The sequence below is a fragment of the Puma concolor genome, chromosome D1 (assembly GCF_028749965.1).
Source record: "Puma concolor isolate L17-30 chromosome D1, mPumCon1.1.hap2, whole genome shotgun sequence".
NCBI classification, from domain to species: Eukaryota; Metazoa; Chordata; class Mammalia; order Carnivora; family Felidae; genus Puma; species Puma concolor.
In genome coordinates, this window is record NC_141676.1 from 77,216,206 (window position 1) to 77,232,400 (window position 16,195).

The 16,195-nt window shown below is 43.6% G+C and overlaps 1 protein-coding gene across 1 annotated transcript in view; it reads left to right on the forward strand.

Moving 5' to 3' along the window:
• The first annotated feature begins 455 nt into the window (after window positions 1-455).
• The window catches only part of PIWIL4 (piwi like RNA-mediated gene silencing 4), a 45,726-nt gene continuing 29,986 nt past the window's right edge, over window positions 456-16,195 (forward strand). The window contains exons 1-7 of the mRNA XM_086678592.1: window positions 456-595; window positions 1,786-1,864; window positions 4,626-4,751; window positions 6,669-6,883; window positions 11,939-12,060; window positions 13,477-13,557; window positions 15,068-15,265. Coding sequence (XP_086534718.1) covers window positions 527-595; window positions 1,786-1,864; window positions 4,626-4,751; window positions 6,669-6,883; window positions 11,939-12,060; window positions 13,477-13,557; window positions 15,068-15,265 — 890 coding nt within the window. The 5' untranslated portion in view covers window positions 456-526. The remainder of the gene's footprint in view (window positions 596-1,785; window positions 1,865-4,625; window positions 4,752-6,668; window positions 6,884-11,938; window positions 12,061-13,476; window positions 13,558-15,067; window positions 15,266-16,195) is intronic.

A 16,195-nucleotide genomic window follows, 5' to 3' on the forward strand; every position in this document is an offset into this window, starting at 1 on the left:
GTTATTTGCAATGTTAAAAAAATAAATAAATAAATAAAATTTCTTCCGGATCGCAAAGAAAAACACGAGAAACCCGATTTTCAAAAAAGGGCAACAGATGAAACAAAAAATGGCAGCAGAGGTAAACAGACAACTCACGGAATGGAAAACGCTGTGGCTGTCACACCTAGGTGTTAACACACACTAGTGAGCAGAGAGGACGAAAGGAGACCAGAAGTTCGATGCAACCTTACACACGCAAGACGGGCAAAACCCAGACGGGTGGACGATGCCAAATTTGAGGGGGGTGGTGGAGAGCAAACGGAAGTCCGGGCCTCCCCCTCCCCCCACCCCAGCCACGGGCCACGGGCCACGGGATCCCGGTGGGCGGTGCACGCCCCTCCACCCACGCGCGCCTGCGTTGCGTCTCTCACCACGGTGGCCCCCCCCCCCCCCTCCGGCGTCACAGCCTCGCCCTCTGGCCGCCGTGGGACGAATCTCCTGAGACCTCGCTGCCTTTGAAGTCGCTGTGCTCTTGGTGGCGAACATGAGTGGTCGCGCCCGCGTGAAGGCACGAGGCAGGGCCCGCAGCCCCAGCCCCGCGGACGCGCCGTCGGTGTGTAGAACGCGTGGCCGACGCGGTCTCGCTCTCGCCTCTTCTGCCTTCTTCGTGGACAACGCGTCCTTCTGCGCTGACCTCTCCCTGTCTGCTGGGAAGGCGTGGCGTATCTTCCCTTTCCGCTTTGAGCCTTCCCGGGCTTTCTCGCATTTTTCCCTTCTGCGGGGGTGGGGGGGGGTCTCATCCGAGGAAGATATTCATGGAGATATTTTGCTTAGCGAAGGGTACTGGGAGCTGGAGGCTGGTGTGTCAGTCTTTCCTACTTTCTGAGTGTTGCTTAATTACTTGACTCGGTTCTAAGTCTCCTGGTAAAAAATTCCTGCACCTTCGATAGTACTCTTATAGGGCATATAGCCTGATATGATTCGTCTCCCCAATTCATGCATAAAAATGAGTAATTTCAAGCACAGATGTGGTTTAGGTTCGATTGCTATTTCTCGACACACAAGGCAGCGAGGTTAAATTGGCTGGCAAATCAGCAACTTTTGAGCGATGTGACTTACTCCTTGTCAGTCCTTCGAGCAGTCTCGTGTACCAAAAGTACTCAAAAGTGGGTAGTCTGTGGTCATTGTGCCTTTACTTTCATGGCATTGCTTTCTCTTGACTTCATGCATTTTTTTTTTTTTTTTTGGCAGTCCAAGATACTTTTCGTCTTGAACAACAAGAAATAGTTACTGCGAGAAGAGAAAATATTAAGGGTTCTCTCCGTCTGTTTTATGAACTAATTTGGGACCCATTTATTCAGGAGAGCCCTCACCCGAGCTAGTGAGCCAGGTCGCCTGGGCCCAGTTTATTTTCTTGCTACTAACGTGTTCATACTGGAGGCCCCGCGTGTGGAGGCTGTGAAGGCAGCAGCTGTGTGTGTTCGTGGGTACCACCTTCCGTGTGATGAATTTCCCCGGGCAGGAGAGTCACAGCTGCCTCTCTACACCTCCAGGGTGTGACAGCAGCGTCTGGCTCACAGTCAAGATTAAGGTCTGATAAATGGGGAAAACTATAGCTTGTCCTTGTCCTTTTTTTCTAGAATGGGCAGTCTCTTAGCATCTCTCAAGCGTTTTCCCTGTTAGCATTGGCTCATGGTAATCTGATGACTTAAAACATGATACAGTTCTTATTTTGTGTTAACCTTTGGGTTTATGATTTAACATCTTAAATGTAACCAAGGTGTTTTTTTCCTCCTATTTTAGCCTACATCTGTTGATATTAGTGCCAGTGAAGCATCCTCTACTGGTGACTTTGCGGGAACAAGCAGGATTTCCCAGACACGTAAGTGCAACCCCGTCTGTCCCATCCGGCTCCTCTCCATCTGAAGGGAACAGGAGTGACCACTCAGCGTTACAGCAGCAGGCTCACTTCTCAAACATTCCATTTACCTTTTCTTGGAGGATCCCGTGTTTGTGTGTTAGGTTTCTTTGGGACTCCCCAAACACAGTCTGCTGCTGAATTTCCTGAGACTGCTTGGTAGTTGGGCGTCCACAGGCACCAGGAATCCAGTTTTCTGATCTTTTCCGTTCACTGAATAATTAAAAAACATTTTTTAAAAATTCTTTATGAGGGGCACCTGGGTGGCTCAGTTGGTTGAGCGTCCAACTTCGGCTCAGGTCATGGTCTCGCAGTTTGTGAGTTTGAGCCCCGTGTCGGGCTCTGTGCTGATGGCTCAGAGCCTGGAACCTGCTTCGGATTCTGTGTGTGTGTGTCTCTCTCTCTGTCCCTCCCCCACTCACGCTCTGTCTGTCTGTCTCTCTCTCTCTCTGCCCCTCCTCCACTCACGCTGTCTCTCTCTCCTTCGGGAATAAATACACATTAAAAAAAATTAAAAAAAAATTCTTTATGATATATGGATGCCCCTGCCACCACCCTGCGGGGATGGAAGAAACCTGGCTTACCTACGGCCACGGCTTTCTTCTTTTTTCCCCACCCACGGTAGACATCACCATTTGATGGCAGCTCTCTTCACTGCAAACCCAGATTTGGCCTCAGGGTCTTGTCAACATGCTACTGCAAGTGGCCGCTATCACAGTGTGGGGTGGCGTGCCCCTACGCTGGTTTGCGAGGGCCGCCGTGACAAAGTACCACAGACTGGGTAGTTTGAACAATAGAAGAGTGTCATCTCATAATTCTGAATGCTGGAAGTCCAAACCCACGGCGTCCACGGAATTGGTTTCTTCTGAGGCCTCTCTCCTTGGCTTGTAGATGGCTGTCTTCTCCCTGTGTCTTCACATGGTCTTCCCTCTGTATTTGTCTGTGTCTTGATCTCTTCTTATGAGGACACCAGTCATATTGGATTAGGGCTCATGCTAATGACATCATTTTAGCTTAATTACCTCATCAAAGACTCCGTCTCCAAATACAGTCACATTCTGAGATATTAGGGGTTAGATCTTCAACATATGAATTTTGGGCCACCCAATTCACCCCATTCGACCACTGCCAAAACCTGTTAGCCTTCTCCCTTGTTCTGACTATGAAGTGATTGATTGATTGCTAACAACCATGTAAGCTCGAAGCACTGAGGTGCTCCCAGACTCTGTGAATCAGCAGTCTGTCCACCATCATGTGCCTGGCTCTCTTGTTCACCAGGGTTTTTCCAACTCTACTGAAGGACCCTCTGTGATCTGAGCTCACAGAAGTGAACTGGTCCCTCAGAAGACCTGTTCTGAGAGGCTGCACCTCAGGTCCAGCACTCCTGCCACCATTCAGAGGCTAGTCCAGCTTCTCTTGGGAATTTCTTTCCACGCCTGCTGCCCATCACTTGCGACTAGCAAGTGCTGGAGAGGGATATTTATTTATTTATTTATTTATTTATTTATTTATTTATCTATTTATTTATTTATTTTTAAAAATTGTGGCAAAATATACACAATGTAAAATGTACCATTTTAACCATTTTTAATTGTATGACTCCATTGGCATTAAGGACATTCACATTGCTGTGAATCACATCACCAGCACCAACTCTGAGTGACTTTTTATTTTTTAACCTTACAAAACTGAAACCCGACACTCATAAGGAATAACTCCCCATTTCCCCCTCCCTCTAGCCCCTGGAACCTACCACCTTATGGTAGATTGATTTTTTAGAAACTACCCAACACCTTTTGAAACCAAGAGCAGTGAAAGATATGGATAATATAGCAAGAATAATTTTTATAAACACCTTTTTAAATTAAATAAGTTTTGTGATTTTCCTGGGAGACTCAGACTCCACTGAGAAGGGGATGAACAGCGGTCTTGAGCAAGTGATGGTGTCATTGGGGGCAGTTGCAGTGACTTTGTCAAAAGACAGTAGTCAACTCAGAGCCCTGGAGATTGGTGATACTATTACTTCCTAGTAATACTACTACACTTAACTTTGTGACGATATTCTATATTTTTCTATTTTCATATTGTCTTTGAAGTACCAATGTTGTATCCAAAAAACCAGCATCTCTTCGTACCTGTTTAAACAGAAAATGTTCATTTGGAAACAGATTTGACTTTCATACTTTCCAGAACCTACGAGTAAATAACATGCCCCAAGTGGAAATGCTGGCTTTCATTTCCAAGGGAATGATCTAGAATAAAAACTGATGGCAGTGTTCTGGGCATTTCAAAATAAGAGATTCAGCTCCAGTCTGGGAAGAGGTTGGTGTAGACAGTCTTAGTCTGTGACTCTTAAGGGTGTTTGTTACACAGGAGTTGAGGGAGGGAGAGCTACCCTCCATAAGTGAGTGTGGAGAGGGGCCTAGGGGATGGAGCTTTTTCTCCATAGCCAAGAGGAGGAGCAGACTAGACCAAAATGTTGTAAGGTAGAATTAACTCATCACTTTGTTATTTCTAGCAAAACGTACCATGCTTCCTTTACAATTGTCAGTTTTTAGGCTGATGACTCCTGTATAGTCATGATTGTTTTCAGCAGTGTGGGCCAGTTTTAATTAAAGCCACAAAAATCTGAGCTTTGGTTATCAACGCACTTTTGATACAGTAGTTGTAAACAATATCACTGGAAAGAAATAGGAGACATTATGGCATTCTCTTCATATTTTAGATGGTGTATCTCCTGGTGATGCAAGATGTCCTTTCATCCAAAGAAGCGGGAAAAGCAGACGGGACTTCACGGATCTGGATGTCTGTACCAGAGAGAAATTGGCCCATGTGAGAGATTGCAAAACAGGTACCCTCTCTACACGGTACTTACTTTGTTACCAAAGCTTGCTTAAGGAATTTGAATTTCTAGATCTAAAGTAAACAAGTTTATGTAGTGACTTAAAAGATACTTATTGAACATCTGTTATGTTCAAGGCATTATCGAGACACTAATTGTTTTAGCCTCAATTCTCTCCTTTGTTAGTAGAAATAGTAATATTTCCCCGAAACATTTCACTTGTTCAAAAGATTTTCTACTTCCACCTGGGATAGGGGTTAAAAGAGATGCACTGTCTCTTTTCCAGCACTTTTCCTAGATGGGAAATAATAACCTCCCTGGACTTAAGCCGTGAAAAGAAAGATCTAGCCTATTTTTGGAATTCCTAACCCAGTTTCCAGACTCACCCTTGAAATTGCACCCAGAGTTGTGCGCACATGCATTTTGAGGAAAGTAGGTCTGTTGTCTTCATTAGATTGTTGAGAGGCTTTGTGATACTGTCCCAAAAGGTAAGAGAGACTCCCTGAGGCAGATCAGTTTTCTTCAAACTCCTTAAAACCATGCAAAAAAAATTAAGGGATAGATATATTGTTATCTATATTATATTGTATGTCTAACATACACACGCTAACACAAAAAAATTGAAACTAAGTCTCATGAGACAATGCTTGCCCTTACTCCGGTCCACTCTGTTGCATTCCTGTCATTTCATAAAACATAATTGGTCATCTCATATATTTCCATAACTTCAGCACTAATGGGTCATGATTACAGTTTGCAAACACTGGTATAGATGATTTCCAAGCGTCTTGCCAGCTCTGATATTCTAGGATGACTCCTCTTTGTCCACGAATATGAGCAGCTAAACTATGTTGCCATTTACCAGGATACAGGAAAAGAAAAGAAAGCTTTTCTTTAATTAAAAGAGCACAATTAGTTAATTCCTTGCTCCTAACAGATATCTACCGTATGTAGAAGCTGAGGAAATAGACATACATGATGTTTTTTCTTTCTTACCACCTTGGGGGCTCATGTTTCCACTTCCTCCATGAAAGAAAGCAAAATAGTGCCCATTTGGTATAATTTTTTTTTTTTTTTTTTTTTTTTTTGTAACATGAACACTGGATGATTCCCTATAAGGAGAAGTTGGAAGTAACTCCGCATTTGTGCCCTCCTAGATTCTGTCCTAGAGGGAATTCATGCCATCTTGAGCACAGAACAGCTATATTGAAGCCAGCTCTGAATTTGTCCTCTAGGTTTTGAAGAAGTGAATAAAAACTTCTGTAAGGGATGTAGTTTCTGGAAGCACACGTGGCCTCCCTGTGTGCAGAAAACAGAAACCCAGAGGCCTTGTCTGTTTTTACACATAAAAGATGTGTGATTTCTTTTTCTCTCCCCTGTCCTGCCCCTCAGTCTCTTCCCTGGGACTTGTAGAGTGGTGTAACCACTGATTGAACTGTTCCAGAATTTTCACAAGCATGGGGGTTAACTTTTGATTATCTGGATTTCCGAGGGGCTGGGAGCTGTGTTCACGGAAGAACCGGACATTTCTTTATAATCCAAGAGCAGCATAATTTCAGAGCAGCATCTGAAAATATTACCTGAGCCAGTTTGAATTTCAGACGCAGAGCTGGAAGGCAAGTTTTGGAAGGAGTCCTGGGGTAGTTGAATTCTGACGCTTCTCTTTTCCCAAGGAGAAGAATGTCCGTGTCTTCTCTTATGTACTTATGAGGTCTGCTTTACACATGATCCCTTTTAAATTCCTAAATGTGTGTTTGTAGGACTCTATAAGGTTACCAGGCTATAGGTTGTTAGAGCTTGTCTTGTGTCACTGACACGAGCAACAACTATGCAGGAGCAAATAAAATTGTTAAATGATGCGATCATTATTAGCATGGTGTGATTTTATTTTGGTTTAAAAAAATGTTTTTTATTTGTCTTCTTCAGGTTCCAGTGGAGTGCCTGTGAAGCTGGTCACAAACCTCTTCAATTTAGATTTGCCCCAGGACTGGCAACTATACCAGTATCATGTGACATATGTTCCGGATTTAGAGTCTAGAAGGCTGAGAATTGCTTTGCTTTATAATCATAGGGAACTTTCTAACAAAGCAAAAGCATTTGATGGTGTCATCCTTTTTCTGACACAGAAACTGGAAGAAAAGGTACGGTGTGGTTAATGTTTATACTTGCACACACATGCGTATACTTACACTCATCCATGTATATTTTTTTTTTTAATTTTTTTTTTTAACGTTTATTTTTTATTTTTGGGACAGAGAGAGACAGAGCATGAACGGGGGAGGGGCAGAGAGAGAGGGAGACACAGAATCAGAAACAGGCTCCAGGCTCTGAGCCATCAGCCCAGAGCCTGACGCGGGGCTCGAACTCACGGACCGCGAGATCGTGACCTGGCTGAAGTCGGATGCTTAACCGACTGCGCCACCCAGGCGCCCCTCATCCATGTATATTTAAGAGGTTAGCTGATTGTCTTAACAGTTGGAATGAGTGTTTCACTCTCTCCTTTCCTCTTTCCTGTTCCCATGCCTGAGAGCAAAAAGATTTCCTAATTAAGACCTCATCAGTAATTGATTTCTTAATTAAGAAGCTGATGATCTGGCATTTAAAAAAATAAGAGCTGTAATACAAACACTGATTTTTTAACTACTACTTTTTTTTTTTTAAGGCAAAGTGTCCTTGAAATAGGCATCCTTTTTAAACTTTTCCCCAAATAGATAAGACTTTAAGAAACACCGTATAGCCTATGGATGGCTTCAGAGCTTTAAATCTACTCTACATTTTTTTGCTCCTACACACTTGTATCTGTGAGTCCAAATAACTTTATATCTGTTTCTGATTCAAAAACTGTCATTTCTTTTATCATATGAAATGAGTTATTGGTACCAGTTTTAAGGATTTGTTTTAATGGTGTGATCATTGAAAATGGCAATTGCATGATTCATATTCCTTTATCCATGTTTTTATACCTTCAACATTTTCACTCCTAAAATATATTGTTATTGACGTTTTTATCATATGCTTTGTTCGGAGGCAGTATTAAAATCACTACAACGAAAACAAACCTCATCAGTAATTGATTTCTTAATTAAGAAGCTGACGACCTGGCATTTAAAAAAAATAAGAGCTGTAATACAAACACTGACTTTTGAACTACTACTTTTTTTTTAAAGGCAACGTGTCCTTGAAATAGGCATCCTTTTTAAACTTTTCCCCAAGTAGACAAGATACAAACCAAAAAGAACCAGTTTTTTTATAAAAAATTAAAATGGAGCATTGGATTAAAACTTTATGCTTCTATTCCTGAGAAAGCTTAGTCTTTTAGTTCAACATTTTGGACAGGATAATACCAAGGCATAAATTTAAATTTCTGGACTCCACATAAATCTCTGTGCATGTCCTCAAGAAATGCATTCTTTTCGGGACGCCTGGGTGGCGCAGTCGGTTAAGCGTCTGACTTCAGCCAGGTCACGATCTCGCGGTCCGTGAGTTCAAACCCCACGTCAGGCTCTGGGCTGATGGCTCAGATCCTGGAGCCTGTTTCCGATTCTGTGTCTCCCTCTCTCTCTGCCCCTCCCCCGTTCATGCTCTGTCTCTCTCTGTCCCAAAAATAAATAAAAAACGTTGAAAAAAAAAAAAAGAAATGCATTCTTTTCATTTTTAAGAGAGTGAGAGCGCATGCACACAGTAGGGGAGAGGTAAAGAGGGAGAGAGAGAGAGACTCTTAAGCAGGCTCCATGCTAAGTGTGGAGCCTGACACAGGGCTTGATCCTACAATTCTGGGATTGTGACTTGTGCCAAAATCAAGAGTCGGTCGCGTAACTGATGGAGCCCCCCAGGTACCTGAACAAATGCAATTAATGAGCACTTTGGGGGCCTATATGTTTTTACAAGAGCCTAACATTTATAGGAGCTACTTGAGTGATTATTTTCTCTGGATATGGAATTTGAAAGTTGTACCATAGGTTTAAATTTGGTGGCTTGGAAAATCCAGATGTGTAAATTTAGAAACACTTGAATTCATCCTAAGTCCTTACTGATTTAATATTTTGTTCTATGACCAGATGTTGATAGCACGCTAATATGCGGCGCCTCTCATACTTGAACGATATATATTTCAGGTGTATTGTTATAATTAAAAATCATCTTGTTCTTGTACATACATCTGTAGTAACAGTAAATTAGATTTGTTAGTATTATATACCCACCTCGAGTAGTCCAGCTTACTTCAATTGTAACCAAAATGGAGAAATTTTACTCTACAGATGCTTGGAATAAGTTAATATTACTTGTTTCCCATTCAAAATGAGCATGTGGTTTGTACCTTATTGTTGGGGGTGGAATCTAATGAAGAGGCAGCTGAGTAAACACCTAGTGAGACAAGCCAGGCCTATCGATTTTATTTCCCAGACACAGGTGATACGGGATTTAGACAAAAGAGTGTTGTCTTGTACCTTATCGACATATGACCTGCTACCCAGTGACAGTGAACTAGAAGTAGTAAAAAGAAATAGTGTCCCAACAAACATGTTACTATGTTCACCTTTGTATTCTGGTCTTCATTTGTCTCAGGCTTGTCCGGCACTCCCATCCATCCTCTACACACTTTGCAGGGTGCTCATTTTTGTTCAAGGAGCCCCTTCCACTAATCATTCATTGTACTCCCACACAGTGCAGTTCTAGAAGTCCTGTTCTGCTGCTCCCTGGCCTTCCGCTGTCTTGCAGACCCCATTTGTGTATCTGTGGCCATGACCTGGATGGCTGTCACTAGTCACATCTATTTGCCATTCTTATGCATTCATTCCGCACTTCGAAGGGGCCTGGTGTGTGACTGCCATCATAGAGGAAACCAGGAAACCGGGACAGATAGAACAAGGTGCTTGTCAAAACACTTCAACTTAGCGCTAAGGTCATTTCCAACTAAATACAGCACAAGGTTATTTATAAATGAATACAGGACAAGGTGACATTATTGAGTGCATGCTCTGCCAGGCTCTTTATATGTGTGATCTCGTTTAATCCTCTCATCACTCCTGGAGTCTCAGAAAGTTTAAGTATCTTGTCCAAGGTCTTTATAGAGAGGTCGATGAAAGATCGTTCCCAGCAGGATACTTGAAGGGAAGCAATACTGGCTCCTAGGATTTGGATCAATGCAGGGGATGAAGGCGGTTAGAGGGAATTCCGAGACAGAAGGACAGGAAGGAGCAAAGGCACAATGATAGAAGGGGAGGGGCATGTTTTAGAAACTTCTGATCATTCAGGTTTAGCCAGGAAGGAATGGAAGTTGTGCCTCTAACGTAGGGAGAATCTTAAATGTCCTGGTGAGGGATAGGGACTGCCCTCCATGGACCACTGAAGCCTTTGAGAGAGGGTTTCCATGAGAGCTGTGTTACATTGCAGTTGCTCTCATCATATCCCATTGAATGGTTGGCAGGAGAAAGGGGGAAGATTGATAAAGTGCCCCTGGAAAACTCTGGGCAGGGTGTCAGAGGGGCTTGAAGAAAAGTACAAAGTGCTGCCATCTATTTAACCTTCCTGAGTGCATGGATAAGGATAAGGATAAGATCAGTGAATTATCTCATGTGATTTTCACAACCTGTGACTTCGGTGAGACTTCCTCCCATTTTAGAGATGGGAAAAGGTCTTAAGGAACTATAGTAGCTTGCTGTATATCACAGGCTGTAAGAGGCCGAGGACCAAGGTTTGTTCAATTCCCAGTCATGTGCTCTTAAGCCCTGTGGTAAATAACTGGAACAGCTAAACTAGATAAAGGTATTGTCAGTGTAGAAGTGCTAAGACTTGCAAGCCGATTAGCTGGTGGATTGACAAATGAAAGCCCACTCTGGCACCAGCAGCCCCGGCACTGGATGTGTGGGGATGGACGTTAACAGACACAGGAGCCAAGGAGTTGGCATTTGGTAGGGAGGGTATAGGCAGCATTGATGAGTTTGCTTGGAGGGCTGTTAGGAATGCAGATCCCAGATGGAAGTCTGAGTGGGGACCACTGCTGTCACCCCCACACCAGCCCCTCAGCCAATATCCTTGGTTGTCTGAAGCCTTTGTCCTGAAGTCCCTACGGCAGTTTGAGAGCATCATGCCTGCTAGACTTCTCTCGGATGTTGATGAGCTCTTCCTGCATCCACCCACTTCTGATTTCTCTCAATTTTATTTGAGGAAGAAATCATTTCATGCCCTGTGAAGGGACCTGTTTCTCTTTGTTTCCATACAGTAAACCATTCCTGCCCTATATTTCTGGTTGGACCTGAAAGTGATTGAAATTACACTTTAACTATAGGAAGTAGGGATAAAATACATAAATACCTGTTAATGAGCTGACCTCTTCTGATTCCTTACCCTTCTGAAAGATCCTTGGTCATTGATTTTTATTGACTGATTTGATCATTCTTTTATTCCAAAACCCTGTACCAAGTCCTATCTGGTCTAAAAAGTTTTACATTTCTTGGGGAGCTGGTATAGAAATTTTCATGCATTCATTCTTTTGTTAGAAGATTGTTCCAAATAATGAGAAGCATACGAATTTCTCTAGATGTTTCAAAAAGTAATAAAATCAGATTCTCTATCTGTTTTCATGTCTACTGATTACTCCCCTTTCTCCTCACATTTACTTCCACTCTTGCAAATCTCCTCTCCTTATGTTTCTTCCTCTATTCTTCTCTGTTCTTCTGTTTTATGAAAAACAGTTGAGAGACTGTCTTTTGGAATCCACAAACCCAGAATGGGCAGGACGGTCCACATATAGACTTCTGGGTGTCTGTGAACACCCTGAAAATAGGTGTATCATTGTGGCATACAGGTATGTAAAGTTTTCTTGGGACAATGCCTGCAACTTTAATCAGACTCTGGAAGTGATTTGTGACCGGCCCCCCCAAGTTGCCTCTGCTCCCCCCACCAAATAAGATGAAGAAACCTTGCTCTGGATTTCTCTTTGGATCAAGTCTCTGTACCCTAAGCCTGATTTTGATTCTCCATTAAGATCTTCCATTAAGAGGAGAGAAACGTGTTGCTTTTCTAGGATTGGCAAGATAGAAAAATCCTCCAAGTGTAATGTGATTAGATTATTACATTACTAACACCTGCAGTTTTGTTTTGTTAATGCATATTAAATTGTGATGGCTGTATCATATCTAATTTTTCACACCCGGGAACAATCTGGAGTGCCTATTAAGTGCGTCTTTTCCCAGGTCACGGAGTTGTCAAGTGAAACTCACAGAGGCGGGACTGTGAAGATGACTATCACTCTGACAAGGGAGCTGCCGGCAAGTTCCTCCGTGTGCATCCAGGTCTTCAATATCATCTTCAAAAAGTGAGGCACCCCACGTGTTCATTTAATTGAGGCTAGAGACACCTTTCATCACGGAGCCAGGGTGTGACGGCTGTCAGCCATCTCGCGGGCCACCTGTGAGCAGCGGTGTCGTCCGCGGGGCACTTCCCCATGGACTTTCACGTACGCGTGCAGTACTATGCCCGCAGTCCCTCACAGCCTCTCACTGGCTCCCATCTTGTCATCCAGTGCTCCTTGAGTGGGGACAAAGAGCTTAAGGGTTGTGATGTCTCAGAGATAGCAGCTGTGGGTGGGGGAGGGTTGCCTTTTCCTTACCCTCTCTCACCCTCCACCCCAGGCTTAAATATTCTCTGTTACTTGTTACCAGCTGCTTTCTGCTCTCGCCCCACCCTCAGCCCCCTGCCCTTCCCCCCATGAACCCCTGCGGCAGAAGGAAGGGTGTGATTACACCACTCAGTGTCCTTGAAATTGATGCAAGGGTTACTTGCTTCAGTGTTATCTGGGATGGGGGGTGAAACTCCATAAAATGCAGATTTCCTCGACCCTCCCTGGACCTAGTAAACAGAACATTAAGAATGGGGCCTGAAAAATCCGTATTTTGAGTACACTTTCTAGATGACACACGGCAACACAAAGGCTTGTGAACCACAATTTTCCACACTGCTGGTGTGGACCAGCAAGATGATATGTCCAGAAACCTTTGACACCAGCCCTTTGCTCAATAATGGCCTCTGGACAGGAGGAGGACGGAGGAGTTTGGTTGTTGGGTTGGGCACGTAAAGGAATCCACCCCACCCCCAGATGTATTATTTCCTAATTCTAGTCAGACATCTTGCTGAGCAGCCTTAGGTCATGTGTTCAGTATGGTCAGATATGCAGGCTGAGGCTCAGTGTCATATGGCAGCCAAAATCATGGAGTTATAACCCATGTTTTCTGACCTGAAATGTGTATACTTCCCTCATGCGGTGGGCAGCCTCAGATCAGTGATGTGTCCAGTTCCACAGGTGACCAGGATGTTAGTTGCTGAAGAGGCAGCCATGCCATGTGGGGAGCTTGAGTAGCCTCACGAGAAGCCGCTTCCCCACCTCAAACAGAGAAGACATCAGAAGAGCCTTCAAACATGGCTTGCCTCGCTCCATCCATGCTAACCAGTATGTGACAACCACAGTCCTATTGGTGACCACGTATTTATCATTGCAGTTAAGCGCGGAGGACAAAAGCAATTTCAGTGATACCATTCTCAAATATGAGGAAGTGATAGTTCTCATATACACATGCGTGCTTATATTTAGCATCCAAACCTTCCAGCGCTAGAAGAATGAGAGTTCTATACTTTCTACATACTTTTATCGGGATGTTCAGCATGGGTACAAACTTAGAATTATACTGCTATTAACTGATGTTTACCAAATATTTAAAAATATATATACTTGCAGGATCTTTAAAAAGTTGGCCATGTACCAAATAGGACGGAACTTCTATAAGCCTTCTGAACCAGTGGAAATTCCCCAACACAAGTAGGTTTATTTATATTTTCTGTTACTCTGAAATTGTGGTAACGTGAAGAACATAATTTACGATGCAATATTATGCGACGTTATGCCATTATGCCTTCTCTGAGAGACTGTGTATTATGAAAAGTAATGGATTTTTTTAATTTTCAAGGTTTTTTTTATAGAATGGTGAATGTCAGTGTGAAGCTAGCAGCCTGTTTTCTTATATTAGTGTGCTAGATCATTATCATAAGTCGTGGAAGGAATTCAGAAACTGAGTTTTTTGTGCATGACAAGTAGTAATGAAAGCAGAATAAGCTATATTATGTAATACCACATATTGATACTCTGCTTTCTTGCTGACAGGAAGTTTGGTTGATGTTGGGTCAGCAGAGGTCAGACGAACCAGTCGACTAAACGGGGAAGACTTTTCACTCTGAACTGGGGAGTGGTTGCTTTCGGGAAGGTGGTCGGCTATGTCTGCAACGGGTTGTCAGCTCTCCCAAATATGTGGTCAAGCTAAAGACAGAGAGGCAGTGGGTAACCCAAAGACAGATGGGTAAACAAAGGAAGGAGTGCATAAAAGAAAACGAGGGGCACAGTGTTTAGCCTGCTGGCAGGTAGGGAGAACATGGCGGGGTTTCCATATGTTAGTTCACTGTGACAGAGTAGTCCATGGCAAGCACCCTGTTGGTGCTCTCACTTATCTCCCAACCTGGATTAGAAATTCTTGTAGGTCCAGTGTTGTGCTGGGCTGGAGTGGGTGCCCAGCGCACATGCTTGTCCTAAAGGCTGGCTGTGAATCGAGTCCGCAAAGGAAACTGAAACAATTAAAAAAAACATATTTGCCTGTTCTTTCATGTCTTTTCCATAAATTTTTCTTTTCCAAGACTTCAATCCATGATATCCATGAATGTAGAAAGGAGTTGTAGCCTCTGCTGTGGTGTCCCTTTGTGTGTTTGCATGTGATGTCGTTTAGATTATTTCTTGCTCTCGTGAAATCTGTACACTGTCTTCACCGTTGAGTCTGCGTGCTTTTCTGAACCTTGAAGTTTTTGCGCTGGGACGCACAACTCCATAAATGTAGTAATCCTACAGCTGTGGCTCCCAACCAAGGGCAGGTTTGTCCCCCAGGGGTCATTTGGCAACGTCCGGAAGTATTTTCGGTTGTCACGGTGTGGAGGCTATGCCTGCCTTCTGGTGGGTAGAGGTCAGGGGATATTGCCAAACATCCTGCGGGGCTCCGGACGGCTCCTGACACAGAATGATCCAGTCCCAAATGTCGGTAGTGCCAAGGAGGGGGGATGCTGTTCTCTGGGATGCATTTATCATAAATATATGCTTAAAGACACTCCCCAGCTAGAAATAACTAAAGATTCTAGTCAGCAACTGGAAGAAATCAGACTGAAGAAAGAGTGTTCTATAAAATTAGGAAAATTGGAATGTAAAATCAAATCATCACTAAACATGTTTATTGTTTTATGATAGGACATTTCAAATTTATCTATCTATCTATCTATCTATCTATTTGAAGGTTGTCCCTTTGGCCTGGGTTTGCTATTTCTGTGTCACAGTTTGAGAGCAGGCTCCTATTTACTGCTGATGTGAGTTATAAAATACTCCGGAATGAGACTGTTCTGGAATTCATGACTGATCTCCGCCAGGAAACTACTATGTCCTGCTTTACCCAGACGTGTGAAAAACGGCTGCTGGGTCTCATTGTCCTTACAAGGTAAGAGCCTGCATTTAAGAAAACTTCCTGAGGGAATGAATTCTTTTTTTTTTTTTTTTTAATTTTTTTAATGTTTATTTTTTGAGAGAGAGAGAGAGAGAGAGAGACAAAGTGTGAGCAGTGGGGAGGGGCAGAGAGAGAGGGAGACACAGAATCCAAAGCAGGCTCCGGGGTCTGAGCTGTCAGCACAAGAGCCCATCACGAGGCTTGGCTTGAACCCACGAACTATGGATAATTAACCGAACACTGTACCCAACTGTGAGATCTTGACCTCAGCCGAAGTCGGACACTTAACTGACTGAGCCAACCAGGCGCCCCGAGGGAATGAATTCTTTATGCTGTTTGGGAACAGGAATAGCCACAGGGCATTGTCCTGAGCACAGATCTGATCAGTTTACTGGCCTGTTTAGACCTGGCCATTCTCAGTTGACTAGAGTTCAGACTTCCTGGAGTGGCCTTCAGGGACCGTCCACTCCTCACACGGCCCTACAGCATCTCTTGCTGCACCCCTCTCCCCACTCCCGAGAGTCTGCACTTTGCTGCTTCAGTGCCCTTGCCTGGATTTTCCACCCTTAATTCTGCCTTTTTAAAGTTCTATTTCCACAAAGTCCTGCTCATACCTCACTGCTTTTCTGAAGCCATCACCTGTCCACTCAGCTGGAAGTACTCAGTTACCTCCCCTGTGCTGTTCCCGTAGCACATTGCTCATAACCCTTTTATTTCATTTTATTCCGTCACAGGAGAGAACATCAGGTCCATGTCTCTTCTTCTCTGTAAGATTAGAGGGGCTTTAAGACCAAGATCTTTCAAATCCCGAGGTTTATCTGCATATAATTTTCCCTGCATGCACATTGAACTGAGTTAAACACGGATAGATTAGGTTGCTTCCTGAGTACCAACCACAAAGCTTACCATGTCCTTCTTCAGTCC